The 27,344-nt window shown below is 59.0% G+C and overlaps 2 protein-coding genes across 10 annotated transcripts in view; one reads left to right on the top strand and one right to left on the bottom strand.

The window, feature by feature from the left end:
* The first annotated feature begins 401 nt into the window (after window positions 1–401).
* On the top strand, window positions 402–6,379 carry LYL1 (LYL1 basic helix-loop-helix family member). 7 transcript variants are annotated; one of them, XR_006734822.1, is made up of 5 exons: window positions 402–643; window positions 750–1,962; window positions 2,051–2,142; window positions 2,937–3,610; window positions 5,378–6,379. XR_006734822.1 is itself a non-coding variant. In XM_045550509.1 (5 exons), exons 3-5 carry the CDS (start codon window positions 1,763–1,765, stop codon window positions 3,350–3,352), a joined length of 708 nt encoding a protein of 235 aa, XP_045406465.1. In that variant the 5' UTR covers window positions 402–643; window positions 750–899; window positions 1,754–1,762; the 3' UTR covers window positions 3,353–3,644. The 7 variants fall into 7 exon arrangements, 6 of the variants coding, with proteins under 6 accessions (XP_045406465.1, XP_045406443.1, XP_045406455.1 ...); XM_045550509.1 differs by lacking the exon at window positions 5,378–6,379 and having other exon boundaries at window positions 750–899; window positions 1,754–1,962; window positions 2,937–3,644; XM_045550487.1 differs by lacking the exon at window positions 5,378–6,379 and having other exon boundaries at window positions 750–899; window positions 1,607–1,962; window positions 2,937–3,644.
* Window positions 3,874–27,344, bottom strand: part of NFIX (nuclear factor I X) — a 98,609-nt gene continuing 75,138 nt past the window's right edge. For 2 of the 3 annotated variants that reach the window (XM_045550423.1, XM_045550432.1), the window contains exons 5-10: window positions 27,131–27,251; window positions 25,923–26,059; window positions 22,968–23,090; window positions 20,671–20,846; window positions 12,274–12,365; window positions 3,874–8,027 (exon numbers count right to left, since the gene is read on the bottom strand). In XM_045550423.1, coding sequence (XP_045406379.1) covers window positions 12,294–12,365; window positions 20,671–20,846; window positions 22,968–23,090; window positions 25,923–26,059; window positions 27,131–27,251 — 629 coding nt within the window. In that variant the 3' untranslated portion in view covers window positions 3,874–8,027; window positions 12,274–12,293. The remainder of the gene's footprint in view (window positions 8,028–12,273; window positions 12,366–20,670; window positions 20,847–22,967; window positions 23,091–25,922; window positions 26,060–27,130; window positions 27,252–27,344) is intronic. The other variant, XM_045550442.1, reaches the window with a different exon arrangement.

The raw sequence follows: 27,344 nt of genomic DNA, 5'->3' as shown, positions 1-27,344 counted from the left end.
TGACAGTCGGGCAAGGCGTGTTCTAAACCAGAGGACAGACCCAGAGGCTTCCCTGCCTCAGTTTACCCGCTGAGTGCATCCGGGCGCTTCCCCCGGGGTTGCCCCCTGCGGCCAGGGTCCCCAGAGGGCCTGGGCCCCTCCAGTGCCCGGGGGAGCCGCAGGTGAGGACCTGAGGGGTGACGGGCCGAGTCCAGCCCGCGCCGGCCGGGGGCGGGGCCGGGAGGCCCGCGCTCAGAGATCCCCGCCCGCCGGCTTCCTCCGGGGTCAGCCCGGCTCCTTATCAGGCGCGGCCAGGCGGCCAGGCCCTTATCTGCGCCCGCCCAGCATCCTCCGGCCGCTGCTCCGGGGGTGAGAGGGAGGAAACCGGGCCGCCGGGGGGGGGCGGGGAGAGGGCGGGCCGGCCTGGGAGCCGCTCACTTTCCCTCGGGGGACCCACGCCACCACCGCGGCCGCCTCGGCCCTCTGGAGCCCAGGAGGAGGCGCGGCCCGACTCCGGGCGGAACGGGCAGCCTGGAGCGCAGAGGCCGGACCTGAGCGGGACGGTGGAGCGTGGCCTGACGCTGGAAACCGCATCCTGGCCCAGGCTGCCAGCCCTGACCGGACAGAGCCAGGGCACTCACCAGGCTGCGGGAACAGCAAAGGGGTAAGAGGGGAGCCAGCCTGAATGAAGGAAGGTGGAGTATCCTGGGGGGAGGGAGGGAACCCTGCCTGCATTCCTTTGTTCATTCATTCATTCATTCATTCATCAGCAGGAACCCACTACCTGAGGGGCCAGGCCAGCCTCCCCAGGGCCTAGCTGAGGAAGACAGGGCAGAGGGCCAGGAGTCCCACACCTTGCCTGGACACCCCAGGCTCTGGAGCCAAGAGTGAACAGGGATGTCAAGGCAGCCTGCAGAAGTGTGGGTGCTGATGTGGGTGGGGGACCCCAGAGCCAGAGGGAGGACTGGGGCATGACTGGGACTGGACTGGGCAATGGGGTCAGTGTTTGGGGGTCCTGGGGTCAGCATTATTTTATCAGTAGTGGGGTCACAGGGTTAGTAAAAGGGACATTTTCAGTGGGGCTGGGGGTCACTAGAGCCATTATTGAGAACCGTCAGGGTCAGACGTGGAAGCAATGGGAAGCAGCTCAGGTCATACCAGAGGTGCAGAGGGTCAGCCTGGGGCCTGTGAGGGGGTGGTCAGTGAAGGGTCAGAGACAATCTTGGAGAGGTTCCAAGGTCACATGGTATCAATGAGTCAACGAGGGGTCTCAGGATCATATTTCCGGATGTGAGGGTGTCAGGGCCAATCTTGGGGTTTCAGGGGGATCCCAGGATCAGTCAGGGACTTCCTGCCTGTCCCCTCTCCAGACTGCAGGTGAAAGGGAATTCTGGAAGGGAATTTTGCTCAGATAGCACTGCCTGCTCCTCAGTGGCCACTTCCTGGTCTTGTGTAGGACCCCCTCCCGTTCCTGGCAGCTTCTGGGCCCACCCCCATCTGCCTTTGCCCACTGAACCCCCCCCACTCTTTCCCCCTCCCTCTCCCTCCCATTTGAGGGCTGTTGGGCTAAGCAGGTGGGAAGGTGGCACCTGGTCCTCCTCCCCATTGGCTTCCTTCCTTCCCACAGGTGAGCACCCCCACCTCGGGGTCCATGTGCCCGCCCCAGGCCCAGGCAGAGGTGGGCCCCACCATGACTGAGAAGGCAGAGATGCTGTGTGTCCCCAGCCCAGCACCTGCCCCACCCCCTAAACCTGCCTCACCTGGGCCCCCGCAGGCAGAGCGGATGGGGCACGGAAGCTCCTCACCCCCCAGGCTGCCCCCTGGTGTTCCAGTGATCAGCCTGGGCCACACCAGGCCCCCAGGAGCAGCCTTGCCCACCACAGAGCTGAGCACCCTACGGCCCCCCCTGCTGCAACTCTCTGCCCTAGGAACCACCCCACCTGCCTTGGCCCTACATTACCACCCTCACCCCTTCCTCAACAGGTCAGTGGGGAGCTGTGGTGGGGGGTGAGTGGAATTAGGGACCAGGGTCGTTGCCCACAAGGCATTAGTGACCCACAACCCCTTACAGTGTCTACATTGGGCCGGCAGGACCTTTCAGCATCTTCCCTAGCAGCCGGCTGAAGCGGAGACCAAGCCACTGTGAGCTGGACCTGGCTGAAGGTGAGTGTGGGTGCACGGAAGGACTGGCCATCTCTGCGTGGGACTCACGTCTGTCCCATACCCATCCACAAGAGAGGACTTCCAGTGCACACAGAGAACAGCCCATACATGTTATAACCCATGTGCAAAATCACGGTCCCCTTGTCAGCTCCACAAAACCACCACCACCCAACAAGCCAAGCCTCATAGCCACAAAGAGACACGACAAAACAGAGCATGCCACAACAGGGCATGGGAGCCACAAAATGACAGCTCCACTGGAATGCACAGCCACGAAAGAGACAGCCATAGCACCAAAGTCACACAAGAGACAGCCACAGAACCATAACCACTGGTGAAACAGCCACACACCCACAACCACATGGCAGCATCACACACAACCACAGCCATCAGATATACCACGAGTCAAACAGCCACACAAGACACTGACAGAACCACAGTCACAAGAGGACCTCTCAGATCATGAGCACACCCAGCCACACATGGGTACACTCAGAATGGAGGGGCCACAGGGACAGCTCCCCAGACTTCAGGGAAAGGAACTTTCCCTAGGGAATCCCAGCCATTGACATAAACATGCCGACAGTCACAGGTACAGCAGGCCCCTGTTGTCCCTAGCCTGGGCTTGTTATGATCCTTGTGGAAGCACCCATGGGAGGCGGAGCTACACGTGGATCCCTTGGACAGAGAAAGCCCCAGGGTTTAAGTCCCTACAAGGGTGGCACATGCCTGAAGTGAGGGCAGGAGGGGGCGCCCTCTGGGCCTCAGTGCCAACCCTTCCCCCCTGTCCGCAGGGCACCAGCCCCAGAAGGTGGCCCGGCGCGTGTTTACCAACAGCCGCGAACGCTGGCGGCAGCAGAACGTTAACGGCGCCTTTGCCGAGCTCAGGAAGCTGCTGCCAACGCACCCGCCCGACCGGAAGCTGAGCAAGAACGAGGTGCTCCGCCTCGCGATGAAGTACATCGGCTTCCTCGTGCGGCTGCTGCGCGACCAGGCGGCCGCACTGACCGCAGGCCCCACCCCGCCCGGGTCCCGCAAACGGCGGGCGCACAGAGTCCCAGACGACGGCATCCGCCAGGGGTCAGGACACAGGGCCGAGGCGGCCGCGAGCTCTCAACCCGCGCCCCCGGCCGATCCCGACTGCAGCCCGGGTGGGGCGGCCCGGCCCATCAAGACGGAGCAAGCGGCTCTGAGTCCGGAGGTGCGGTGACCCCACGCGGCGGCGCCTCTGAGCCCGAGGGCACCGGGGACTCAGCCCGGGGCCGTCGAAGAAAGGGCCGACGATGCGCTGCGCCTGCTGGGGAGCAAACGCGCCCGAAGAGGGACCAGTGAGGACGTCCCCGACGGGGCAAGGTTTCGAGGGTCTGAAAGGTGACCGTCGCCCCCAGGGGCCCCGCAGACCCTTTTTTAAGAACCATGCACTGCCCGCTGGAAGTGGCCTTGCCAGTGTCCCCTTCCCAGAGGCGAGGTCGGTGAGCCAAAATGGTAGAGCGGTCATTGGATCTAAGTGGTGTCTCTTTTTTTCCGGGCTTGGGTGGCCGTGGTGGTGGTGACGGGTGTGTCAAGGAGGGGCTCAGGGGCCTTCGCCCCTCTCATCGGCGCCCCCTCCCGGAAGCCCAGGGACAGACGCTCCCCTGCGCGTCGAGAGAAGCACAGAGCCGTCGCAGAGAACCCACCACACCGGTCCCGCACGATCGTGTTAGGGAAGGCTCAGGAGCGCTTGCTTTTGTTTTTCTTTATTTATTTCACATACACATTAGCCATTCAATGGAGAAGCCGGAGAGAGTCAGGCAAAGATGGTATAACAGAAGCGCAGTGACGGGGGCGGGGCGGGGAGGGGCGGGGCGGAGAGGGAACAGACGGGCTGGCTGCCTACTTGCATTCCGCTAGGACACTGAAAACCCAGAAAACAAAACAGACAGTAAACTACCCTTGTTTCTTATGTATCTCAGTGCAGAGACGGGGGTGGAGGGCAGAGAGGGGAGACCAGGCTGAAGGAGGAGGAGCAGAGGGAGGGGGACGCTAAGGGGGAAGCACACCAAATCCATTAGTACTATATATAGAGATACTCGTATATACTGCGTTTCTTAGCCTAAGAAGAAACTTGTTTGACGGGACGGGCGGCCTTTGCGGTCCGCGATGCTGGTGCTGGTCGGGCGCACGGATCTCCCGGGGGTGGCCGAAGCGGGGCTGGCCCAGGCTGGCTTGCGGGGGGAGGGGGGCGCCCCGAGGGTGAGTGGGGTGGGGGAGCAGAGGTGGGGCTGGGGTGCCCCTTGGGTTCTCGATTGGGGGACGAAAGTTCTCGTGACTTTATTGCTCCTTTATTTTCTTTCGTGTGTGGGGGGGTCTGTTCAGCACGGTCGGGTTAGGGAAGTGGTGGGTCGTCTGAGCCACCCGGCCCCTCTGGGACCCAGAGCGCGGCGTCCGCTCCGCCAGCACGGGGGTGAGAACAAGGCACTAGGTCGGCCGGCCAGCGCGGGGGCGGGTGTGTAAGGCAGTCGACAGGGCTGGTTGCGGGGTGGGACGGGGCTGTGTGCGGGGCCGTGTGAGTGCGTGCGTGCGGGCGCGGGCCTGGGCAAATCGACCTGTCAGCGTGGCTGGTCCTGTCCTGGAGCGTCAAGCCTTCCCAGTGTTCCCCGGAGGGGGCCGGGGATGGGAGGAGAGATGTTGACTGGGGGGCGCCGGGAAAGGAGGTGGGGGAGGAAACTACCAACTTGCTGAGCGCGCTCCTGATAATGCTGGTGAGGGTCAAGTTGGTGTCTGGCTCAAAGAAGGGCGCTCGGGGCGGAGAGGGAGGGAGGGAAGGGACGTTTGTTCGTTGGCATTGACCTCTGCGGGGGAAGGGCCAGGGACCCCTGCCGCGCCCCCGTGCCCAGACGGGGATGGGGCGAGGAGGGGGCGCTGGGCCAAAGGGAGGGGGCGCCCGGGGAGACCCGCGGCAGAAGCAGCCCAGCCGCCGGGCGCACGCCGCTGTCCCGTTCCGTTAAACTCAACAAAGGGATATGCGTGTTCCTAACAAGTGCAGGATATTTAATTGATTCATAAACTTATGTATAATAGTTTGTGGGTTCTTTAAAACGTACTTTATAATGTAAGAAGCACCAGGGTTTTTATGTTTAATTATCTTAAAAATAATTTTCTCTCGTCCTTTTCCTTTTTGATCTTGTGTTGGTTGGATTTTTAAATATCGAGGTGTTTTTTTTTTTAAACTCTAAAATGTGAACGTTTCCTTCAGCCCTCCCACCGAAACCGAGAACGAACGACGAAACAAATAAAAACCCCAGATCATCCTCGTCAACGCAGGAAAACGACTTAAAAAAAAAAAAAACTGAAAACGAACAAAAAAAAAAAAAAGGAAAAAACACTCAGCTTTCGTTATCCCCGCGCAGGGCGGGTCAGGCCCGGTTCTTTTAGCGTCCCCAGAGCCGCGAGGACATTACAACAAAAATAGAATTTTTTTTCTTAACAATCTCTTAACATACAAAGATAGGAAAACTCTCTGATGCATTGCACTTGGTTCAATGAAAAAAAAAAGTTCATTTCCCCCATATATATTTTTGTGGGTTTTTTTTCTCTCCCAACACGTCCCCACATCTCCTGTCGCCCTCATTGCCCCTCACAACACCACTTGGGAAAGGAGCAGCCCCACCCCCCCTGCCCGCCCGGGCAACCCCGCCGGGCACGCTCCGGCCGGAGCCCAGCTGGCCTGCAGCTTCCGACTTCGCCCGGGCGGGCGGCCCGCAGACTCCGCTCCCGCAGGCCCACAGCGCCCGAGGCCCTGACTCTTCGAGGGAAGGGGCGCGTGCGGCCGGGCAGGGAGCCCTTTCCGCTTCGCTCTCAGCTCTGACCCTGTTTAGCCAACCGAACTGAAAAATCATTGCACTTTGACCGCGCGTCACGCCCGGCCCACCCGGCCCCCCAACCCCCGGGACCTTACCCCCCACGCCCCGGGAGGCCCTCGCGGGATCCCCTGCCCCTCAGCCCTAGGATCCTCCCACGGCTGCAGCTGAGAAGGGGGGAGGGCTTTGCTCAACTTCCAACAAAAGCCGCCGCCCCTGGGACAAGCCACCTCATGGCTTCCAGCCGGGCAGGAGGCACCACCCGGCAGCCCCTGCAGCCCCAGGTCGTGGCCCTCCTCCCCTCCCCAGACGGCCTCCTCCCCTCCTCGCCTCCCTCCGCCTGCTCAGGGCCACAGCCTCACAAACTAGATTCACAATAAATAAAGCCCGTAACCCACCCCTACGTGGTGCAATGTTGGATTGATTGACTTTCAGAGGATCCTGACCTGTGCTTTGTGTTTTCATACAGTTAAGAAAGAGAGAGAAAGAGAGAGGCACAAGGACTTGAGAAGAGGGCTGGGGGAGACGCAGGGGGAGGGAGTAAGGCACAGAAAGACAAGCCAGAGGGGCCAAGTCACACCCTGGAGGGGGTTGGGCGTGCTCATGCTCCCCTCCCTCCCAGGGGGGCTTCTGAAGACCCTCTGGACAGGCCCCCCAACCATCCCTTTGGGGAGGAGGGGGTTGGGGGGGAGAGCTACTTCCTGTGGTGTGTTACCAAATTGTTCCCAAGTTGCTCAAATGGAGGAGTTCCCAATTCCAACAGCGAAAGACCCAAACAATGAATGCCCCACCCCAAAATAAAGAGTAACGACATTACAGCTAAAACCCAGAGAGAAGTGGCCGTGGGGGTAGGAGGGAGGTGGGGAGGACAGAAAGCTCCAAAACGCTTTTGAAAAGGACGACACCAAACACCCTCCAAAGGAACTAAAAGTCGGCAAGCAGGACGCCTACCTAGGCGCAGTTGGTGGCTTAGCGACGGCAGTGGCGGCTGCCTGGTCCTCCTCGCTCGGCTCCAGGGTCCCCTTTCTGCTCCACTCTCCGGCCCGGCCCCAGCAGGGCTGTCTGCGTGAGGAGCAGGGCAGGGGCCGATGGGGCGGAGCGAAGACACCTGCATGCAGGGCTGGGGGCAGGGGCGACCTGGGGCCCAACTCCCCTCCCTCGTGGCGTGGCAGGAGGGCAGCCCTCCCGGCCTGCAGAGAGAGGGAAGAGGGGGTCTGTCCCAGGTTGGGACGAGGCCGTCGAGAGCATTCCGACTGTTTCCTGTGGACTGTACAGAGGGGTCCCTCCGGGCCGGGCCGGGGAACGGCCACTGCGGCTCAGCGTGGGTGGTAGAACACCCCCCATTCTGGGCTCCCGCAACTAGCTTCAGAGGTTGCCCCCTGCCCGCCTGGGGGCTTTTAGCTGGAGGGTGGGGCAGGGAAGTGGAGGCCACCCCTCCCTGGCCTGGTCCAGCGCAGCTGGGGGAAGAAGCCCGAGCCACGGCAGTGACTGAGGGAGGAGGGGCAGAGTCTGGGGGGAAAAACCCGCGGGACCTGCACCCCAACATCTTTACAAGCTGGTCCTCCGAACTCTCTAGGGCAGCTCAGGCTGGAGGGGAGGGTGGGGTTCCCCTAGGAAGGGTGAGGGTGGGGGCAAAGCCCCTTCAGAACTGTGCTGGTTGCTTTGTTTGGGGACTTTGTTCCTTCCCCAGAAGGCTAGGACTGGGTGGGCAGGGGAGGAAGACAGTTCTGCTGCATCCTTTCTTTCTTTCTGTCCTCTACTTGACAGAGTCCGTGTCACATGTTTCTTTCTGCTTGGCTGCTGGTGCACAGCTCCACTGAGACCCCTTCCGAGGGCTCTCCAAGAACTGGGCTGCTTCTGGGGGCCCGCGGGAGTCCCCGGGCTGGAGGAGAGAAGGGCTGAGTGGCTGACGACGTCTAATTTTTGCTTTTCGGTGGGGCTGGGCTGGACTGGGGGATTTTTCCATGTCTCAAAATTTCTTCTCCCCCCTTTCGAGGAACCTCTTTTCATTTTGTTCTTTAGTCGATCTTATCAGAGGAACCAGGACTGAAACAGGACAAAAAAGAGGAGACATTGAGAACAGCTGGGGCAGGTCTCATCTCACCCCCAACGTGGCCCTCTGACCACCAGCCCTTCAAGGGTCCAGCGCCCAAAGATCCCGGCTGCTGGGCAGCTGACCCTCATTGAGGAGGAAGGGCATCCCCATTCTCTCCCTCCCTTCTATGGGAACCCCGCCCCTGCAGAGCCCCTGCCCCCCAGTGCTAGAGTCCAGCTGGCCTTCTTGTGGGCACCGAGCCCAGCGGGTGGGACCCCCATGGCTGGCGCTGGCACAGACCTGGGAGCTGGCCATGTTTCCAATTGTTTAGGTTTTTGTATGGGTCCTGGAGGGTGGGGAGGATGCCAGGCTGGGGCTTTTGTACCCAGAAGGGTTTGGGGAGTGGGGTGGGGGTGGCCCAGCTTCTTGCTGAGTTTTCTTTCTGTCTCTTTGGATTAAAAGCAGAAATTCTCGTCTATACACCCCAGCCAAGGTCCCACAGGCTGAAAGGCTGGGGGCGGAGAGCCACATGGCTTCAGTCCCTAGCAGTGCCAGGCCTGGGGGAGGGGCCACGTAGCCCAGCGAGTGTGATCCTCTACCCTAAGGGCACCAGACACTGGGGAAGGACCTGAGGCTCCTTGGGGTGGGCATCACTTCCCTCAGGATGCCAGCAGGGGGCACCACCTTCCCACAGACAGGGCCATGTCTGGCGTCTGGCAGCTGAGTACAGAGTACACCCAGTGTGGATGGGGCCAGGCTGCTTGGCAAGGCCCTCCATCAAAGGCTCCGGCCCCAACTCCTGGCCAAGGGGTGGGTCAGGGGGTCCTCCTCCATGATCTACTGTGCCTGGGTGCACCTGGTGGTACCCTAGGGATAAAATGGGAGGGGTCCCAAAAAATGTATCTCAGGTCCTCTCCCAGGCTGAGTCACAGACTCTGGTCTGCAGGGGGCAGGCAGAGCCAATGACAGAGCACACACCAGGCACTGACTCATTCCGTCTTTGCCCTGACCCCACACAGAAGCCAGGCACAGAGAGGGTGAGTGACCTGCTCGAGGCCACACAGCCCTTGGGTGACCAAGCCAGGACTCAAATGTAAGAGGCAGAACAGTCATTGGTTGTAATTGTTGCAGGGTCTATGGTGACCAGAATGCCTGGTGTATGCCACATCAAGGTGAGGGCCCAAGACAGCTAGATCTGCCAACTTTTCAAAAGAAGCCAGAAGTCCAGACAGAATTTCGTGAAAATTTCCAATATTTGAAACACTGTTTTAGTCAAACAGATTAGGCCGGCAGGCTAGACTGCCCCTCAGGCTCTGGTATGGGACTGTTGGGTGTCATCCACTGTGAGATGGGGATGCTGAGTTTTAGAATTATAAAGAGCCTCAGGGATATCTAGAACTTTCTGCAACAATGAAAATGTTCTGTCTGTGCTGTCCAATGCAGTAGCCACTAGCCACAAGTGGTTTCTGAGCACTTGAAATGTGGCTACTGTGACCGAGGAACTAAATTTTTCTTTAGTTAAGTTAAATGTAAGCAGCCACACGTGACCAGTGGCTACCACACTGGATGGTATCAATCGCGGGCATCTGGAAAGGTGGGGGTTAGGGGTGCCACGGTGACCTGGCACTGCTGGGGGCAGAGATGCTAAAGTTCCTGCCATGTGCCGGACAACACACACAAGAGCGACCTGCCCTCCCTAGTCAGGGCTCCTCCAGCACCTGCTCAAAGTCCAACCTGGCAGTTGACTAAAGGCCAAACAGGCTTGCTGGGGCCTGGGGGAGGCTGAGGCGGAAACCCAGGCCGAGGCCTCCCCAGAGTGGGTGGGGAAGAGCCTGGTCGGCAGCCAGCTTCTGGGCTTCTGGCCCAGGCCTGGGGCAGGGAACTGCCTGGGTGAGATCCCCCTCCTGGCAGGCTCAGCCCTTGGTGCTCTCTGGGATTCCCTTCCCAAGAGGACACTACATGGGAACCCTTGTGCCACTCTCCTGAGGCTGGCAGGTGGGGGGCTGGCTCTGGCCCTGAGCCCACCTCTCCTCCCCACCAGGGAAAGGAGACCTTGAACAAGCAGGACAGGGGGAGCCCCACCTGTCCTCTCTGCCCTCAGCAGACCATGCCAAGGCCCCACACTGGCCGCTCTGGGGTCCCCTGAGCTGCACGGCGGGGCAACCACCGCCGGTGCTCAGACTGTCGGGCCCTCATCAGAGGAGGAAGACTCCAGTTCCAGGCCTGGGGTTAGAGACAAAGGCGGCTTCAAGGGGGCTCCCTGGCATCTCCCTGCAGGTCCCAGGAATGGGGGATTCGCTGCCACGCACAGCGGCCTTTTCTACTCATCCCTCCCTGCTGCCTGAGCCAGGTCCAAAACTGATTAAAACTAAGTAAAAAGCGCTGCCCAGGGAATGACAAAATTGCTAAAATTCTCTTTTCTTCCCTCATTCTATTGTTCTTTCTCCATCTGGTGCTCCAGAGATCAGCTAAAGTCACTGGTTACTGTGGAAACCACCCCTGACTGTACCCCATGCGCCCGCACAGGCCGCCCGCCTGCCCCCAGGCTTGAGGGCTCCAGCGCGGCTTGTCCAGCCCCAGCTACCCTTGACTCTCAGACACACCTGCCTGCTCAGGGGCCCTGGACCCCTTTCTGCACTGCCTGGGGCCTAAGAGGGGGTACAGGCACAGGAGGGAGACAAACTTTCCTAAACTTGCCTCAAACTCCGACTTGGCCCCAAAATATCCAAGCCAAGTGAGCCGAGAAAGTACAGGAGGAGGCGGAAACGGGGTGAGTGGGGAGGGCTCGTGGCAGTGGTCCCCAGAGCGAAGCATGAGCACTGCAGAGCTGCAGGCAGCCGGGGCAGGCGGTGGGAGGGAGGGAGCAATCGAGCCCTGCCCCCTGGTGCCCACCCAGAGCTGGGAGGCGAGGCCCGCCTGCTGTCCCTTCCTCTGGCACCCCCTCCCGCCCTCTGCCAGCAGGGCTCTCTCGGCCTCCCTGGCACAGAGTAGAGGGGGCTGGCTCCAGCCCCTGCTCGGAGCCATTGTTTTTCTTCTCAACACCCCCAAGTTCAAGTTCATCTGGGTGTTACATCATGTCTGGTTGCTCCTGGAAACCAGACGGGTCAGACGTGACTCTGGGGAAAGGGGGTGGGAAGCTGGAGGGGGTTGAAGTTCTTTCCCCGCCCCTCCTTGCCAGTAGGGAGCTCTGAAGTTTGAAGTTTGACAAAGTTTTTTGGCCTTTTTTTTTTCTTTTTTTGAGGAAAGGAAAGCGAAAAAAAAAAAAATCTCAAACCACACACAAAAATTCCATCCACCAACTTTCTCTGGATTCCGGCCTCAGAGCAGAGGCAGAGCAGGAGATGAGAGGTAGCCCTGGGGGTTCTGAACAGAGGTAGATTTCCCAGGGCCCAGGAAGCCACCAAGGAGGTGTTTTTGTAAAGTGTGCAAAAGAAAGACATTTGTTCTTTTCCAAAACGTCATGCTGTGCAAGCTGTGGGGCCTCTGAAGCTGCCTCTGCCCCGTTCCTCAGGTGGGTCCTCCCTGGGCCCCTGTGGGCGCTGGGCTCTATGGGCTATTCCCAGCCTCGTGGGGACACCCACCCACATGTGCACGTATGTACACATGCAAGGCCAAGTTCAGGGGCCTCCAACTGGAGAGTTGAGGGTTGGTTTATCTCCTGCTTGTGACAGGACCTGTCTCCTTGTGAGAACTGGGGTGGTGTCAGCAGGGGATGGGAGCAGGGACAGAGGGCTCTGGCATGCTGGCCTTCCCCCTAACACGTAGGAACTTGGGGGAGGGGCCTCCAGGGCAGCAGCCAGCCCTGCCCTGCCAGAGTCTCTGGGCACGCAGCCCACCAGGCCTGCTCTGTCCTTCTTCCACTCCTTGCCCAGCCCACCCAAAGCCAGGGAAGAGGGGAGGGCCGGGGGCCAGGGCAGTGAGGCAGACGCTGTCCTCCTTCTGATAGGCCTTAGGCTCCCATCTTTGCTTCCACTAGGCCTGGCCCAGAGCGCCTCTAGCCTTGGGTCCTTGGCCGCCTTCCCCAGGGCCAGGGCTGTCAGAGCTAATTATTCAATTAGCTGATTAGCCAGGGAGCCTGGGGGCTGCCTGGGGAGGCAGGCTCAGCTGGGCGTGCAGAAGCCTGGGCCCTCCAGCCCCGCCCCATCCTCTCTCCCTGATTAGCCCTGAGGACCCCAGCCTCTTCCCTAACACCAAGATGCCCCCAGCCCTGCCTGCTCTCCCTGTCCCTGCATCCAGGCGGTAGCCAGGGTCTCCTACCTGAGACTGCTGTGGGATGTTCAGAAAGTTGCCGTCCCGGGGTCCGATGCTGACAAACCGGTTGGCAGAGGCGGTGCCTGTCGTTGCGAATGCTGTGGGGAGCAGGGGAGAGAGGGAGAGACCCTGTCAGGCCACGGGGCCGCCTGGACCCTGCCCCTCAGGGCTGCTGAGAGAGGGAGAGACTGGGTTAGACCACGCTGCCAGGGTTCAGGCTGGCAGTGGGAAGGATGGGCCAGAGGGACAGCTGTACTGGAGGCTGGGCTCTGAGCCTGCCTCCCCCACACAGGAGGCCTCTCATCATCCTCCACTGACCAGGAGCACACACTGTACCTCCTGGCAGCCACAGCCTCAGCCAGGCGTCCTCTTTCATGGCCTGGGTGAGGGAGGGGCCCTGGAGGCTGAAACTGAGGTCCCTGGGACCTAGTTCTGTCCCCTAGTGAGGCACTGGGCAGGGCTGGGGATAGCCCTGGTCCCCAGGCACCCTCAGGGGGTACACCTGTTTTCCTCCAGCCCCTCTCAGGTATTAAAGAGAAGGGGCTCAGAGGAGGTGGGGAAGGCCTTCTCAGCCAGGCCACCTCTCCTGCTGGGTGGCCCAGCTAGATGCTACACTACTTACCACCCTGGGCAGGCCCAAGGACTGGGCAGGTAGATTAGGGAACTCAAATGAGGCCCAACAGAGGGCTGAGGCAGGTAGGACAGGGTCAGAGAGGGGCCTCGCAGCTGGCTGCTCAGCTTGGGCCCAGGCGTGGCAAGGCTCAGGCCCATGGCATCCTCCTTCTCTAATGCACCAGGTCCAACGGGCCTGTGGTCCTAGGGCCTGAAATGGGCCAAGGCGACAGAGGAAAAGGAGGCCAAAGGGCTGGCAGAGCTCCAGGTTTCAGGCACTTAGGGGCAGCTGTCCTGGGGCCCAAGGGGACAAATGAACCAAACACCCCTGAGCTCTTCTTGGGCTGTGCCCTGGAGCCCTACAGGAGGGCAAAGGCCCTGTACCCCCAGGAGGGAAGATGTCCCCAGAGGGGATAAAGAGTGTCACAGGTTGCCTGGGAGGCCCACACCTGCACCAGACGCACCCAGGGACCGTGTGCTCACCAGATTCTGTCCATGTTTCCCCAGAAGTGCCCCCGACCCTGCAGCCTGCCTCCCCTCCCACCTCCAATGACCATGACCATGTGTCCTATGGCGGATGCAGATGGGAAGATGGCATGAAGAGGATGGAGAGGGGAAAAGAACTCAAACCACGAGAAAGTAGGAAAGACAGAGCGCGAACGGAGAGCAGTGTGAGATGGGCCACCCCTCCCACCGCGGCACTGCCCCGGCCTGTGGCCCGCCAGCCCCCAGAGCGCTGCCCGCCCCGGCCCCAGACAGCACCCCACCCAGCCTCCTGTCCACGTCGGGTCTACCTGGGGCCTCTTGACTCAGATTTTTCTTCTCTTCCCTTTGACAAAATTTGTCATTGATTTAAAAGAAAAAAAAAAAAGAAAAGAAAAGAAAGACAGATAGAGATGAAGTAAGAGAGGCCCGGAACCACCCCCTTGTCCTTGACACATCCAACCTGGGAAAGGAGTTGAGAAGAGGGAGGAGAGAGGGATGGGAGGGGAAAAAAAAAAAGAGGAACAACGAGAAACCAAATGTGAGACTGGGGGGAAGGGTCATGGGCTGGCCTGCTGGATCTTTGGAGGTGAGGCCGGAGGGCCTGGGATGGAGGTGAGGGGGGCAAGGCAAAAAAGGGATGGTGGTGGCGTCGCCTTGTGGTTACAATTGATTTTCTTGGTGTGGGGGGGGGAACAACGAAACAACAAAAAATTAAAAAACAAAACCAAAAAACAAAAAAAACAGCAATCAGGCATGAAGATGGCATGGCTGTGCCTCCCCGCCCCCTCCCACCCCCGCCAGCACCCCTGGCCTTCGCACCCGCTGCGCTCTCCCTCCCGCCCCCCAGAGGGGCCTGGGCCAGGGGCCCCCGGCTGGGAGCAGCGGGCAGGGGCTCATGGGGTGCTGGCTGGTGCGACTGCAGCCCGGGAGGGAGGCTGTGGTTGAGGGGCTCGGCTCTGCTCCTGTCCGGGTGGGAGGTTCCGTGGTGCTCTGGGTTGGGGGCTTTGGCAGTGGGGAAGGAGGAAGGCTTTTCTTTTTGTAGTGGAGACTGTTTGGATGGGCTGGGGATGCTGGGCGTTGTGGTTTCGGTTTCATCGTCCACTTACAAGGTGATGGAGGAGTCAAGGCGGCGCCGTCTGGGGCAGTGCTGGTGGATTTGGAATCAGGCATAGGAAGGGGCACAGGTCTGGCCACTGGAGGCGGCGGCGGTAGCAAAAATGACCCCGGGACTTTGCCCTGGCCGCTACCGTTGGGCTGCGAACAACATAAATAGAGTGACGCATGAAGGCACATCACACACAGACACACGCTCCCCTGCGCGGCCGCACCAGCTCGCTCCTGAGGGCGGGCGCTCCCGGTGGAAGATGCAGGATTGGGTTCTCTCATCCGGGCACGGGATGGGTGAGGGTGTAAGGCCTCTATTTGGTCTCTCAGGTGTTTCTCTTTTTTTTTTAAGTCCTCTTTTGAAGTTGTGGGAGGGAGGAAGAGGGGGTGTCCGACGGGTGGTTTGTTCTTTTTTAGGGAAAATGTTTTAGGTACAAAAATGTGCCACCTAGCAAATATGTGCAGCTGCACCTAGAACTGTCACGCTCCTGAAGACCTTGTCCTACAGCAGGAAAGATGAGCCAGCTCACCCCCACCCTCCCATCCCCCAAAAGTACATGCCCTCCTTTTGAGGGCCCCTGGGCTGGGGCTGGTTGATCCAACCAAGGACTGCAGACCTGCCAGCATCCACACCACGGCGTAGCCTCAGGAGGCCACCAGAAGTTGGGGACTCGCCCTGGGCTGCCTGTGAACAGTGGGGTGCTGGCCTATTTGCTAAAAAGCAGCCAGAGAGGGAAATCCATCGCTGCCAGCGCCAGTCCCATGAGGTTCTTCCAGAGGACTTCCCTGTGTGACGCCCTCAGAAGCCAGGGATGCCTGGGCCACAGGATCCAGTCCTTGTCCTTCACGCCCTCATTTGCTTCAAACTCAAGTTTCCTCCTCCAGGGCCTGTGTGTGGCCTTGTGTGGCTCAGCCTTCTGGCTCCAGGGAACGTAAACGCCAAAGGAAGAGGCACGGGCTCCCCTGCCTCTTTCAGGCACAGTCTACCCGGACAGAGCTCCCTGGAGGTCTCGGCACGTCCCTCCTGATGTTCTGGACAGTGCCCTGGATGACCACCTGCAACCTGGGCACAGGGAGGCCTGGCCTGAGCCCTTCATCCTAAACTGGCTCCTCTCCTGGCGGGCAAAGCTCTGCTCTCCCAGTCCCAGTCCTCCAAGTTCGAGACCTGGAAGGTTCCCGTGTGCTCCTCCTCTTACCAGTGGACAATCCCCTCAGAGCCCAACTCCTGGATGCCTCCAGTCAGCCCCTGGTTCTATCCTCAAGGGTTTCATCTGGACTGTGACAGTGAGACTGCAGGGGTCTGCCATGTGCTGACAGTGTGTCCACCAGCTCAGGACCCTCAGTCCCTGGCCCTGCACCAGGCGCTTTCTTAAGTTGTGTCTAACCCTCCAACCACCCCGTAAGGCATCAGTTCTCACCCAGGGGTGATTCTGCCCCTCAAGAAGAAACTGGCAATGTCTCGAGACATTTTTGGCTGTCACAATTAAGGGCTGGGGGATGCTGCTGGTATGGAGTGGGTGGAGGCCAGGGATGCCCCTCAGCACCCTACAGCTCACAGGACGGGCCCCCAGGACAAAGGATCATCAGTCCAAACGCTAGCACTGCCATGGCTGGGAAACCCTACTGTGAGGGGAGCTCTATTCTACCCATTTCACAACGGAGGAAACTGAGGCTCTGAACAATTAAGTAGTGTGTCCAAAATCACCCAGCTACAACTGGCCAGGCCTGGAATTCGCAGCCACGTCTGTCTGACTCCAGGAATCCTTCCAGCAGGCTCATCAACCCTCTTCCCCAAATCCAATTCAGCTCAGGTGTCTCTCATTCTCCAAAACCTTCCACAGCTCCAACTGCATCCAATTTAAAGCAGAATTTCCCCACATGGGCACTCAAGGCTCCCATGGGGTAACCTGGTGGGTTCTCCTACCACCCATGCCTCTGTCCCCCTTCCCCCAGGCACTTCCCATTCCGTTTGACTGAGGTTTCCAGAACACAGGCCGAGCAGCCAGGACGGCACACCTGCTCACTGCAGAGCCCTCTGTCTGGGAGACCATTTCCCACACCCTTCAAGCCCTGCTCAGAAAATACTGTCCCCTCTGTGGGGACCAGCCAGATTCCCTGAATCACAATCTACCTCTCTGCCTTGTTCTTCCAGGACACTCTTAGCCACCGCTGGAACCTCTGAAGCAGGCTGGCTCCCCACAGGCTCCCCACAGGCTCCCTGGCGCGCTGGCAGAAGCGAGCAGCACCCATGTGCCACTGACCACATAGGAGCGACTCATCCCTCCTGCTGCACTTTAAAATCACAGAAGCCCAGGCTGACCGGTGCCGGCGGCACCATTCTGTACTCTTGCCCTCCCTCCCACCTCACTTTATCTCTCATGACCCACACACAGTCTGACACACTGGCCCTCTAAATGGTCCCTTTGACTTGATTGCTCCTGCACACTGAGGGTACCAACTCTCAGGGGTCCCTGACAAAGGCCAGCAGTGGCTGTGCTGGTTGCCATGTGTGTCCTGGGCTGGAGACCTTTTGTACTGGGTGTCATTTTGGAAAGGGATCCTTCAGTTCCAGGCAATAGCACAGGCCAGAGTGCAGAGGTTTCCAGCTGTGCGGGGGTGATAGGGAGAGTCAAACAGCAACATTTTCCCTCATTTCCACCGCCGGTCTGGTTCCTATCTCACTGTTCCATCAGGGCAGGAAATGGAACAGTCCCCATAGGTCCCAGCTTCACTGCTCCTCTCGGGATGTCCTGAGCTCAGTCTCCCGTGGGAAGGCAGCCTCTGCCTCACTCTGGTCTTCGGAGCCTGTGTCCCCCAGGGGTATCTGAATCACTAATCCCACCCGATAAGGCTAATCCCAGCCTGATATGGCTGGACACTGAAACCTGCTGATTTACAACATTCAGTTTCTAGAAGTAACTTCCAATCAGACTGGACGTCTTAGCTCTTATTGGGGTATAAGTCAAGGTTTTAAAAATCTCAAGGTCTTGGCTGGGTGTGGTGGCTCAGGCCTGTAATCCTAGCACTCTGGGAGGCCGAGGCAGGAGGATTGTTTGACCTCAGGAGTTCAAGACCAGCCTGAGCAAGAGTGAGACCCCATCTCTACTAAAAGTAGAAAGAAATTAGCTGGACAACTAAAAATACATAGAAAAAATTAGCCGGGCATGGTGGTGCATGCCTGTAGTCCCAGCTACTCGGGAGACTGAGGCAGGAGGATCGCTTGAGCCCAGGAGTTTGAGGTTGCTGTGAGCGAGGCTGACACCAGGGCACTCTAGCCAGGGAAACGGAGTAAGACCCTGTCTCAAAACAAACAAACAAACAAACAAACAAACAAACAAAAACTCAAGGTCTTATGGCTTCATAGGTTCTTAAAACCTCATGAGTTAGGAACTAGAAGGAACCTAGAAGCTGGTATAGACCCTCACTTTCATCCTACAAATGAGGACGAGGGTCTGGCCGTTCCACATCGGCGGTCCAGGCTGAGGCACAGTCACGTTCTCCCATTGGGCCCTGTGGCTTCTTCATCATGTTTGCTGGGCTCTTTTCTCTCCCTGAAACACAGCTAACCAGGTATCCTCTTTCTGCCCTTTGCGTCTCCACTCGGCCTTGGTGTTACTCTGGGGTCCAACGATCGGCTACAGGGGTGCCTGGGAACCCTTCTGCAAACATCTGTAAAATTTTTCTATGCAGATATTTTCCTGCCAAGCTGATATGTAACTTCAGGGTCTCAAAAAGGTTAGAAATTTCATCCTCTAGGCCTGCAATCCCCAACCCCTGGCCTTGGCCCCTACCGGTCTGTGGCCTGTTAGCAAACGGGCCATGCATCACTGCCTGAGCTCTGTAGCACAGCCTCCACCACACCCTCCCACCACCACCCACCCCTGTGGAAGAACTGTCTTCCATGAAACCAGTCCTTGGTGCCAAAAAGGTTGGGGATGGCTCTCTAGGCTCCACATCAATGGTTCTCAAAGTGGAACTTGGGAGACATGCAGATTCTCAGGCCCCATCCTGGACCTGCTGAATCAGCAGCTCTGGGTGAGGCCCAGCCACCTGTGTGATAGCGAGGCCTCCAGGTGACTCTCATGCTCTCTAAGTCTAAGAAGCACTGCTCTAATGGTGGCTGCAGTGCAAGCATAGGCTGGTGTTACTGCTCCCTGCTGCTAGGTCAGCTGCAGAGCCTGGGGCCCACTGATTTTCTCTGCAGGTACACATCGGCCTCTTCCACAGCATGGTGCTGTCTCAAGCCTCCCTCAGAGCTGGGGGTGAGACCCCTCCTCCTCTTTTCAGCATGACAGGCCACAAGAGGAAACCCAGAGAGGCTGCTCCCCAGCCAGGCCACACTCCCTGCTTAATCAGGTGCCTATCTGCATTCTTTTTTCTTTTATAATTTATTTTTTTAGAGATACGGTTTCCCTGTGTTGCCTAGGCTGGAATGCGGTGGCGCTGTCTTAGCTCACTGCCGCCTGGCACCTCCGGGCTCAAGCAATCCTCCCGCCTCAGCCTCCTGAGTAGTTGCGACTACAGGCTCACACCACTGTGCTCTGTTTGTATTCTTGTCTACAGTGTTTTGTCCACGGTCTCCTGGGAGCAAGAGCTGCCTCAAGAAGGGAACCTTCTAGTGAGTCCTCAATCTTGAACAGTCAAGTCAAGGGGGAGGCTCAGGACCCAGCCCTCCGGACGACTGGGCAACTGACTGACCCACTTTCTCAAGGGTTTTGTGGTTAGATTTGGCTCCTTGTGTTAACCTGGTCCCTAGGCCAGCCGAATTTTGACTCCAAACCCCCTCTACTTTTGTAGGCGAGAAGACAGGCAAGGCACTGCTCCCAGCCTCTCTGCTCCATATTCCAGACCCCAGGTCCTTTGAGGGCCAGGGCATGGGAACACCAGCTCCCCATGGACACTGCCAGCATCTCTGAAGGAAGCACGGTGGCTGTCAGGGGTCAGTTCTGCTCTTCCCTCCATGACCCTAAAAGTGGACAGAGGTTGTCCACAGAGGCGGGTGAAGCCGAGTGTGCTAAGAGCTGCAGAGTCAGCAAGAGAAGCCCTCGCAGGGCAAAGGGTGGGGAAAGGAGACATAGAGAGGAGTGGAAGGAGGGCGAGCAGGAGGGAGGAAAGAGGACCGACTTCTGTTATGGACAGATCAAGGAGGCTGAACCACGGCCCCACGAAAATCAATATTCCAGCATTTAGCAGATGCCCACTCTGTGCAGAGCATGCCAAGGCAGCCTCTGGCGTGGGCTTCCGGAACACCTTTCCCAGCCACAGCTCTCGCAGTGGGCTTCTAGACTGCAACAGCTGGCTGCAGAGGAGCTGAGGCTTCCCATGGCACAGTATGCTGCTGAGGCTCCAGAGCTTTCCCAGAGGTCTAGAGACCACCATGTCCCAACCCGGAATGGACCCCTAGGAATGGAGTGAGGACCACCACCCCACTGAAGGGTCACCTCTGGCCCAGCACCTCCTGGGATAATTCCTTTGCTGAGCGGCCCTGAGTTTCTGCTCGACGGTGATGGCGAAGGGTTCTGTGGGGAGCCGCTCTATCGCCCAGGGCTGAGGAGCAGAGGGCTTTGCTCTAGAACTGGAACTGCTCTGAGAACCCTTCGTCAAGACTCCTGCCAACAGCTCCATGGCAGCTCTGTGGACCGGGGCCTTCCATCTACACGGTGCCTCTCACCGGGGACGATCTTGCCCTCCTGTGCACTACTGAGGAGAAGGCCCCCGGCACAGAGGCCAGGGATGCTGCTCAACTCCCTGCAGGGCACAGGATGGTCTCACACAACAGTGAATAAACAGCCCCAAATGTCAACAGTGCTGAGACTGGGAGACTATGGTCTAGAATCTACCAAATCCTTGCAGCCCTGAGCTTTCAGAGGGGTGCTGGGAAGTAGATGCCCAGGCCTGGGCCGAATAGGTCATGGGGTCACTCCTGCTGGGGTAACAAGGACCACAGGAAAGGCAGGAGCCTACGCAACAGGGCCCAGCCGCTGCCCCCACTCTCCAGACCATGACAGACAGGCCCCAGCGTAGTGCACAGACCCCCACCCCCAAACCCAGAAAATTGAGGCGCTCAGTGCTCCCAGCTCCCTGCTTCTCCAGCCCCAGTTGGGACCCTGGATTTCAGGCACTCTCCCTGTGAGCCCTGAGACAGACAGATGGACACCGAGATGAGGCTGCAGTGGGGCTCCTGGGGCCCTCTGGACTCACCTGTCCGGTGGCCTGGCCCGAGCCATCTGAGCACACAAACTGCACAAACTCCTTCAGCGAGTCCTGCCCGTGGTGGTGGTGGTAGCGGATGGTCGGGTGCGTGAAGTACGGGCTCGACTGCTGGATGATGGACGTGGAGGGGAAGTGCAGGGCTGACGCTGTGGCCCGGGGGCTCCCTGTGTGCGTGTGGGCAGGAGGAAAAGGGTATCAGGGCCAAGAAGGCACCCAGCAGGGGTGAGGGGACAGGAGAGTAGGGGGGCTGCTGGTCACAGGGCTGAGGATCCCAAGGAAGAGGGAGGAGGGTGTAGGAGCATGGTAAGGCAGGTGAGGCACTTGTCACAGGCACAAAAGTTAAGGCGGCACAAAAAGAGCCAGTCATCAAGATCAATAATATTTTCATGCGATGTAAAAAAAAAAAAAAAGTACAACCAAATTGGCAGACTAGGGTCTACAGGTCAGCTGCTTGTTTTTGTAAATAAAGTTTGATCAGAACCAGGGCTGGGATTAGGGGGAGACAGGTAAGGCAAGGTCAGACCCTGCTTTTGTTTCAAATGTTGATATTTGCTCCTTATACTCTTTTTTGCAATAGTTTGGATTTTAAAAAAATACTGTGTGAAAATATTATTTAGGCCGGGCACTGTGGCTCACGCCTATAATCCTAACACTTTGGCAGGCTGAGGCAGGAGGATCACCTGAGCCCAGGATTTTGAGATCAACCTGAGCAATAGCAAGATCCTGTCTCTTCCAAAAATTTTTTTAAAAATTAGCCAGATGTGATGGTGAGCACCTGTAGTTGCAGCTAACCGGGAGGCTGAGGCAGGAGGATTGCTTGAGCCCAGGAATTTGAGGCTGCAGTGAGCTATGATGACACCACTGCACTGTACCCAGGGCAACAGAGTGAGACCCTGTCTCCAAAAAAAGAAAAAAAATCATCTATCTTGATGACTGAGTTTTAGGCACCCCTAGCCATTCTGCGCCCACAGCAAATGCCTCCCTTGCCTTGCCCTGGCCCCGGGCCCTGGTGGGAGCCTGGGTGAGGGGCCAGAGGAGACAGACGGCTCTGTGGGGCTCTGGATGAAGACACATGTGCCTGACACATCTGAGCATGAGCCTGTGTGCACCTAGCCACCACCACCCAGGCTGTGTGCCCATGTGCTCAGTCTCATCGCTCTTGTGCACCACTCGTCCTCACACATGCAATTCCCCGGCATGGGCCCCAGCTCTTCCCCCTCCCGTCTGTTTCCAATCAGCTCACTCTTGCTCTCAGTTTCATTAGGGAGCTAGGGAAACTTGGCTTCTCTCTGGAGTTCATAAACGCTGAGATGGAGCTGGAGGAGCGGGGCCTGCCACCCTCCCGCTGCCTGCGCAAAGGGCCCTGGCTCCCTACCCCCACCTAGCCGCCAACATGCCCTGCCCCCAGCACTGGCTGCCTCTGGGCTCCCAGCCAGGAGGCCCGGAGGAGGAAGCCGGGAGGTCAACCTCCCTGTTCTCCATGTCTGACAGAAGAGCCCAGGAGACCTCGGGTGGACACGGGGCCATGTCTGGAAAAAGTCCAGGCCTCTTGCTGCCAGATGGGTGCCTGCTGAGGGAGTGACAGGGCTGAGGACTAGCCCCCACAGCTTCCTGCCTGACTCTGTCCTCTCAGGAAGACCTAAGTTTTCTCATTTCAAGCATCTTCTCTGCTAGAAACAATGAAGCAAGAGAGAAGCCCCCAAGGCCTCAGTGGCTCCTTTCTCTGCAGAGCAGCCCAGGCACCACCTGTCCCCTGGGCCCAGCCCTTCACTTCCAGAAAAGACAGAGAGCCCAGAGAAGGGAGCCATTGGCCCTGGGACATACAGCAGAAGCCTGGGCTCCTTAGGAATGCTCTAGCCAATTCTTGCCCCATACCAACCTGGGCTCAGCCAGCAGCTGGGCCAGAAGGCCCAGAGGAGGGCAGGGGGAGAAGGCTGCGCCTTCCCACCCACAGCTGGTGGGATGAAAGGAGAACCTGGCTGGCCTAGCGGGGGCCTCAGAATGGGCCTGTCCTCACACAGCACCCATGCACGAACGTGAGGAGTGAGGAGCAAGCAGGGGGTGCTCGGGGACCAAGTGAGCAGGCCTGAGCTAGGCTCAGTCCTCCAAGAGGTGCTGCCGTGGAGAGGGGCCCACTTTCATGCATACCCGCTGCAGTCCCATGGCTCAATCGGAGAGCTCGGGGCTGTCACCTGAGATCAGCCCTGGCCCCTTTACCTGGCAAGCTGCCCCTCAACACTCAGCCACCTCCCCCACTGCCCCCCGCTGGGCCCCCCATTTCTCACCTGGTCTGACTCCAGCAAGCACAGGCAGCGGGTGGTGGGTGAAAGCCATGCGCGGGGAGCTGCCCTGAGAGGAGAGGGCACTGCAGAAGTCCAGCTTTCCTGACTTCTTTAGAGAAGCCGGGCCTGGGGGGAGGAAGCAGCAACACAGAGCAGGTTTAGCCGGACTGGGGCGGGAGCAGGGTAGGCGGGAAGCCAGCAGCTCGCTCCTTTCTCTCCTCGGCCCCTCCAGGCCACCCCTTCCTCCGCCAGGCTGCCCCTGCTTCCTTTGTCCAGTTTTGGGTCTTCGTCTGAGGCCCTGCGTGTGGGCCAGACAGTGAGTACTTCTGACTAGAGAGGAAAATGAGGCCCCCAAGGAACGTGCAGCGGCGTGCACAGGACGGGGGTGAGCATGGGGCCCAGCCTGCCCCTGACAAGCAGATAATGGAATGAAAGGGTGGGATGAAGGGCTAGCATTGGGGAAGGGTGCAGGGAGAGCCCCAGGGTGCCAGCGTGACAGCCAGGGAGGGACAGGCTGGGGTCTGTGCCGTGGTGCCCTGGGCCGTGGGATGTTCTGGTGGGAAGAAGCCAGTTCTCCCTTCTGGGAAGGGAAAGCACAGCCACGCCATGGGCCCTCAAGAGGGATGCAATGCCCAGCAAGAGAGCAGGGATGAGGGCCAGAGGACCTGCAGAGTCCTCCGGCTGGTCAGGCTGAGGTGGGCCCTGGAAGCAGAGCCAGAGGGGAGAAGATGCCTCCAGCCAGGGGACCCTGAGGCTGTGCTGCCATAGGATGGGTCATTTTGGGGCTCTGCCCTGCACCTGGTGCCAGAGGTAAGGGTGGCATTAAGTAGGAAACAGGGGCACAGAGAGTGTCCTGTTTGAGCTATGCCTCTAGGAGCCTTGTGTTGCCAGCTGAAGTCATCTCTGCCCAGTGGACATGGTGTCCAAATAACAGGACAAAGCAGGGCCCCTGGTGCGCCAGATTCTCTTGGGGAGTTGTCTCCTGTCCTGGGCTGAGGGGGATAAGGTGGAGTGGGGGAAGATCTCTAGAGAGGCCATCTTTGAGGGACAAATTAAATCAGTTTGGGTGGGGGGTGTGGGGGCTGCAGAACAGAGAAATAAGAGCCATCTTAACCGCAGAGGGAAGAGGCGGGGGAAGGACGAACTCCCAGCCGCCAGCAGAGGTGTTATCTGGCAGCAGCTGTGTGCCACCTGATAGCTGGCACTGTGGGGAGGGGGGGGAGCGTCCCACCAGCTGTGCACAGCCTTCCCCAGCACCTCCCCAGCTGTTCCCTGTCCTGCAGCTGGGCTGCTTAATTGGCGATTTGTCGCAGCCAGGGGAAACGACACACGGGTAGGGGGGCGGAGGAGGGTAAGGGAGCTGAGGGGGTGCTGCAGGAGGATGGGGGGGGCCGTGCGTGGCAGGACTGCCGGAAGGAGCAGAAATGCAGAAATGGCAGGCGCGAAAGCAGACAGCTGAGAAAGAGAGCGGGAGCCAGGAAGAGGGGGGCTCCTCAGGAACCAGGTCTGCGCAGGGGGGTGTGGGAGCCCTTGTCCCGGAGCCAACATCAGACACAGCCCTCAAAGCACCCCAGTGGCAGTCCTTGCCGAAGGTGTCACCCGACTGAGGCCTGACTGGGGACCGGGGATGTGGCTGAAGTGTCTCCACTCCTTGGGCCTTCTCCACTCCTTCCTTCGCCTCCCCAGGCTGTCCCAGAAGTGTGTGAGCTGTGCTAGACCAGGTCCCTGCCTGCCAGGAGGAGACCCTGGGAGGGGCCCCCAGAGTCACGCCAGGGTGCCATCCTGCGGAGGTTAGCCTCCACTGACGGCCCACTCCCTCAGTCTGAGGCCTGGAGGCGAGCCCTCCTCTCCTCCTCCCAGGAGCTGAAAGCAGAGAAGCTGGAGTCTGCACTCATTATGGGGCAGCAGAAAAGCAGAAGTGCCTCTCCAGACCCACCCTGGCCTCTGCCCGCCTACCTGGGCCTTCCTAGGAAGGGCACATCTGGCAAACGCTAGACAAAGCACCATCAGGTCAGACACTTATCTTCCTGAGTCAGAGAATGAGGCCCCAGTCCCAGGCCTGGCTGGAGCAGATGTGCCCTGCACAGCCCACATGCTCGGGTCTGCACTCCCCAGCCCTATGATGCTCACCCAGTGAGGACACATACAGGCTGCACCACTGGGGCCTCAGGCAGGGGTCTCCTGCAGCCAGCTTCCTCAAACACATGTGCGCACATACTTTCTTCCACCTGGGCTGTCCAGGTCTGTCCACCAAGACTGGAGGTGAAGGTGGGTGGGTGAGATAGGGAGGGGGGCCTAGAGGGGACGGGGAAGGACTGAGCTGGCTTCCTACAGGCTCTTTGCCCTTGGCTAGCTTCCCTGCCTGGCTTGAAAATGACTCTGCTTGTTCTTCACCAGACTCTGAGCCTCTCTGTAAAGCTGAGCCCTTGAGACTAGCAGTTTTCAGTCCGGGACAATTGTGTCCCGTTGGGGACATTCAGCAATGTCCAGAGACACTTTTGGTCAGCAAAACAGGGGGTGAGGGGTTTGCTGCTGGAGGCCAGGGATGCTGCTAAACATCCTATGGTGCACAGGACGGCCCCCACCACAGAGAATGATGAAGCCCCAAATGTTATCAGTGCTCAGGTTAAGAAACTGCTTTAAACCATGAAGCCCATAAGGTGCGGCAACCTCTCTAGAAATTTGCCACAAGAAGGTGGCCACAAGGAGGCTGCTGTAGGGCCCCAGAGCCTTGGAGGCCTCTCTGCTTCCCACTGCCACACCCCTGGGCTCTGCTGCTCACCTCCTTGCCCCTCCTGCAGCCTGCTCTGCCCTCCTCTGGAAGATCAGGAGGCAGGAAGACCGATGGGTCATGCTACCCAATGGGGGAAACCAGTGGGAGGCTGGCCAGGGAGACCGAGTGGAGGCAACAAGGCTCCAGGCTGCCCTCGCTCTGGGTCGGGACTGCCGCACCCATACCTGCATCCACATCGTTGGGCCACCCACTGGACTGGCTGCTGCCAGCTGCTGGGGAACGGCCTGTCCCGGGGTAGAACACGTCGTCAACAGGGCTCTCCATCTCACTGTCATCGATGGATTTGGGGCGCTTGGTGGTGCTGGGGAAGGAGGAAATGGTCAGATGGGCCAAGGGTGGGCCAAGGCTCCAGGGAGTCCCCGAGCACTCAGGCAGATGGCCCATGCGCTGACCACCCTCCATGTAGGGTGCAGCTCCAGCGCCAGCCGCACTTCCAGGCACTAACTACATGCCCAACCTCAAGGCCAGCCCATCAGCTCCCTCCTCCTCGAGCCCCTTCCCGTGTCAGAGAAGTGGGCAAAACCCTCAGCTGCCTCCTCTGCCCCACCCATTATTTCCCATCAGCCCCAGGGCCAGGTGTGGTGCATGAGTTACTCCCAGGGACAAAAATGTCAGGGGGTGCCATAAAACTCAGTCATCAGTATAAAGCATATTTTAATGCAGTATTTTTAAAAATCAAAATGAATGCCAAAAAGCTCACAATAAACACAAATGTCCATGTTTTAAAAAATAGGATCGACCCTGCCTAGCACGACTTGCCTGACCAGAGCTGACTGTCTCCACCTCCCAAGCAGCCATCTACTCCGTCCCTCCCTCCCTCGCCACCCCCACCATACAGGCCCGAGTGGCCTCCTAGCTGGCTGTCAGTCCTGCCCACACGCGCTGCTGCTGGAGAGAGCTTTCTAGAACACACATCCCCCCATCCGCTGCTGAAAATTCTTCAGTGGTCCCCACAGCCCAAGGATGAAGCCTAAACGCCTTCTGGTCTCCAAAGCCCTCTGTGGGGTGGTCCCACCAGCCTGTCCAGTTTCACTGGGATGGATGCTGCCCTGTTACCAGCCCACTAGGTTTTTGGGCCCAAGTGTCACCTCCTGAGAGAGGCCTTCTCAGATCCCCACTTCCAGGCATGGCCATGCCTTGTGTGGGTTTGTGTCCCCAAGGCCAAGTGGTGTATGACAGCAAGAGGCAGGAAGCTCAGTGGGTGACTGAACACATTGGGCTCAGGCTGCTTTTAAGCCAGTGAGTGCCCTCAGCAAGAGGTGACATTCTGAAGCACCCAGGCCTGGGTGGCACAGCTGCCTGCAGCCACCTGGGGGGATGGCCTGGGGGGCAGGGGAGGCCGGAGGGGCTGAGGCTGAGGCGCTGGGCTCACCTGGTGGAAGGAGGGGAGGTGATGGACCGCCGCCCCAGGGTCACCTGGTTTATGTTGTAGTAGCTGGGACTCTCCAGGTCAGCCAGTGAGAAGTTGGGTCCCGATGCTGTCGCAACAGGAGCTGGGAAAAACAAGATGGTGATGAGGTTTAGAAGGTGAGGCAGGCCCAATGGGGCCTGTTCGTTGCTCCTCAGAGCCCAGGGCAAGTTCACTA

This window comes from Lemur catta, chromosome 1 (genome assembly GCF_020740605.2).
Source record: "Lemur catta isolate mLemCat1 chromosome 1, mLemCat1.pri, whole genome shotgun sequence".
Taxonomy (NCBI): domain Eukaryota; kingdom Metazoa; phylum Chordata; class Mammalia; order Primates; family Lemuridae; genus Lemur; species Lemur catta.
Note: the sequence above shows the minus strand (reverse complement) of the source record. Positions and strands in the feature narration are given on the sequence as shown.